The sequence below is a fragment of the Poecilia formosa genome, unplaced genomic scaffold (genome assembly GCF_000485575.1).
Source record: "Poecilia formosa unplaced genomic scaffold, Poecilia_formosa-5.1.2 Scaffold733, whole genome shotgun sequence".
NCBI lineage: Eukaryota > Metazoa > Chordata > Actinopteri > Cyprinodontiformes > Poeciliidae > Poecilia > Poecilia formosa.
In genome coordinates, this window is record NW_006800672.1 from 67284 (window position 1) to 71127 (window position 3844).

Consider the following 3844-nt stretch of genomic DNA (forward strand, 5'->3'; position numbering starts at 1 on the left):
ACATGTATGTATGTTAGCATGCACGAGAAATATGAGGTTGCCAGGGCCAAAATAAAAAGCTGGTAAAGCATAGAATCGAACTTGTTTACAGAACCTGAAGCTCAGTGCTGCCATCTGCTGTTAGTTCCACTGCAGCGTGGCATCATGTAAAACACAGCGCCCCTCGTGGACAGTATAGGAACTGCAGATTTTCAATTAAACGAAGTATATGTTTTTTCATGAATAATGATAATGCATTTAGCCCCCGGGTCGGACTAAATCGTTCGGCGGGCCGGTTCCGGCCCGCGGGCCGTACGTTTGACACCCCTGCTTTAACCTTTATAAAAGCACAATAAAAACACAGTACAAAGGAAAGAATGCAACTTAAACTATAGAGTATAGTTGAACAGTCTCTAATAGTAAAACCAGTTTCTGCACTGGGCGTTCCACTATAGAAACTTTACTGGAACATTGTTCTTTCTCCATCTTCCGTTCTCCAATACGAATCTTTACTTTTCTTTACAAGTCCATCCTTATCAGTTACTATATATCCATTACACATGCTAATCTCTCATATTTACAAGGTAAGTCGTCCATCTTCTCCATGACACCATCTCTGACCTTCAGGTTTCTTCTTGGAGTGTGCCATTTCTGTCTTGTTGCAATGTTGAATAGATACTCCCTTTTCCAACGTGACCAAAACTGCTCTGCTAGATATTGCACCTGCTGCCATCTTTTCTGTTTAATAATAATAATAATCTAGTCCAGGTTTGAAGAGTCTAGGAGTTGTATATTTTTAATTAGAGCAGTTCTAATGTGATCCAGATGCCAAAAAAATTGTAAAAATCTAACTTTATTGAGTTTTCACAAATCAGAAAAAGGTTTCACAAATCCCAAACATTGTTTTAAATATTCTGCTTGAAGGGGAGAATAATCTAGTCCAGGTTTGAAGAGTCTAGGAGTTGTAGTTTTTTTTAATTAGAGCAGTTGTAGTAATGAAATAGGTGCCAAAAATAGTGATTATCGAATTTATTGAGTTTTCACAAATGAGATAAAAGTTTCACAAATCCCAAACATGGTTTTAAATATTCTGCTATTAGAGAAGAATAATCTAGTCCAGGTTTCAAGTGTCTAGGACGAGTAGTTTTTAAACTAGAGTTGATTAAAGATGCGGAAAGTAGTAAAAAAAAAAATGGAATCGGCCTTTAGCTAATGGAAGCTAGAATTGGAAACCATCTTCAAATTCATACTAAGGGACAAGGGTGTTAGAAATGGATGGACTCACTGAGAGAATATGAGGAATAGGTATTAGGATCCAACAGATGGCAGTAGTGCAACAATAATGGATGCAAGCTGCCGTTAAAATCTAAAGAAGAAGACCCCACCCCTTTCTGTTTGCTGCAGCGAGGTCCTTCTCGACTCTGTCGCAGCGCGCTGAGTCTACCTTTTTCTGAGTTTATTTCTTTTATCGAAGTTCATCGTATTTCTAACAGGTTTCTGTGTTTTAAGATAAGCTTCGGTGTTTTTATATTCCGACAAAAATATTTTCCACTTGTAAAAGTGAATCTAAATTTTAGACGGAGAGATCGACGCAAACAGGAAATGGATTCTTCTCTGACTGCGTCTCTGCTGCTGTCTGTGGTCTTCATGCAGTTTGTCTTTGCTGCAGGTGAGATTCAGCTGTTACACACAGTTAAGTTATTGACATACATCTGTGGTTTCCAAAGTCATGCCTCAATGGCCGATATCCTGCATGGTTTAGTTATTTCATGATCTTAATTAAATGATAGTTCATTAGCAGATCCTCTGCATGCTGAGTCGGTAGTTGGACTCTGAATCAGCTGCGTTGAAGCAGAAACTGATCAAAAACCGACAGGGAGCCTTGAGAACCGGAAACACCCATGACACAAAAAGAACGTTCTCCATGAAACTATTAAGGACTGACGCTTATCGCAGCCGTATGTCATATTGTGAGTGGCGTCTCGTTTAAAACTCCAGAAAGCTCCACGTAGAGCTGTATAAAACCGTTTTTCCCTCGTTGTATATATTATTCTTTGTAACTGCGTGACGGATATGATACTGTTAATAATTGAGTGTTTCCAGAACTGCAGATATTTTCTCTCACTACAGTGCTCACTATTATTTGTATCATAATGAGGATACTTTATTGAAAACAAACTAAACAGCATTTGGATATAAACTTGAGTTATTAATTCAGAAAGCTGTGTTTTCAATCATTTTGGTTTGGTTTTCATGTCAGATCGTGCCACTCACAAAATGGTGGATGCTCTGTCATGTTTCTACTGGCAAATGGCCATTAGGCCTCATCTCTGGAGTCTCCATGTTGTGACTACTAGATTCAGAGAAAGCTAAATGATTTAAACCACTTCTGTATTAATATTGACCTCAGTAGTTATTGTTTTTTTGTATTTTTTTCTTTTTCAGTTCTTCTCTGACTCAGTCACATTATTTTGTTGGTTCTGAAACAAGTGTTGCAAGAACCAGGCGTCTCTGTTTTTGAGATCCGCTTAGGTTTCCTCATTTTGACCCACATGATGGACCAGTGGGAAGCTGATGGTTCTCCCTCACCATCAGCTTCTACATCAGTTATCTCCAAAGCAAAGTCCCAATTCTGTAAGTTATTTTGGAGCCAATAACAAAGATCAAATTAAGGACAAACATACGGCATATAAAAAATAGGGGAAAGAATGTCTGATTCTACATTGTGAAAAATAAAAAGACTGAAACAAAAATGTCCTTTTTAAATTAAACTATGAATGTTGTGACTTTATAAACTAAAAATGTAACAATAAATTCATCAGGAGCTCTGATATCAATTTTCTTCTCTAGTCTGAGAAGAAAACAATTGTGTAAAAATCATTATAATAAGAACCAAATAATATATTTCTATTCCACTCCCACAAAAAACGTAAAATTGTTACGTTTTTAATTTAATAATTAATTTCATAAGTATGAAGTTTTCCTTGTAATGACTTTCTGCTAAAGAAATTCAAAATAAACATCAATTCATGCCTGTTTTGTGACTGAGATTTTAAGACAATGAACATTTATTTCAGTTTCAACTTCATTAGAAAGATTTTCGAAAGTAGAAACAAGTTGGAACAAGAAATCTATTCCAAGTTTTAATACAATAAAATTTGGTCCTTTAACAGGGGATCAAGAGTTAAATTATGATATATTTAATTCTCTGGCTAAGTTTTATTCACAAATCCTGCTTTCTAAAAATCATGTCCATTTTTTAAAGTTAAATAATTTTATTTTAGAGAGTGCTTAAATGTTGCAACATCACAAAAGCCCAATCTTTATACCAACATGGTAATGTCTTAAGATCTTAAATTTGTCTTGCATTTGTGACATTTTGTTTTACTTTCCTCTGTTAGTTTGTGATTAATCTATTTTATTTCTTCTTTTTTCTTCAGTTTATCATTTTAAACTTTTTTTATTAGTAATATGTCCCTTGTCATGATATTTCCTTAGAATTTTATACAATGATGGGAGGAAAAAAACAACAAAACATGCCTTAACTCAAAACATCACATGCAGCAATGAATTGTGGGTAATACACTTTGCCAAAGTCCACCTGGATGCGGAATTCGCGTAAGTAAATGGTACCAAAAGTGGCTGGGTTGAATCAATCAATCAAATTTTATTTGTATAGCACATTTCAGCAGCAAGGCATTTCAAAGTGCTTTACATGATTTTCAAAACATCGTTTGACAAGGAAACAGTGAGAAAGAAAAATAAAAATAAAGTAAAAAGAAAGGATGAAATCATTAAAAAGATTAAAAACATCAAATACGTTGAAAGCATTAATTGCCATAAGCAACTCTAAACAGGTGGGTTT

At 35.2% G+C, this 3844-nt stretch overlaps 1 protein-coding gene across 1 annotated transcript in view; it reads left to right on the top strand.

Annotated features, from left to right (window-relative positions):
- The first annotated feature begins 1404 nt into the window (after nt 1-1404).
- Nucleotides 1405-3844, top strand: part of LOC103131248 (myelin-oligodendrocyte glycoprotein-like) — a 30666-nt gene continuing 28226 nt past the window's right edge. The window contains exons 1-2 of the mRNA XM_016666517.1: nt 1405-1414; nt 1536-1648. Of these exons, the coding sequence (XP_016522003.1) occupies nt 1582-1648 (67 nt within the window). The 5' untranslated portion in view covers nt 1405-1414; nt 1536-1581. The remainder of the gene's footprint in view (nt 1415-1535; nt 1649-3844) is intronic.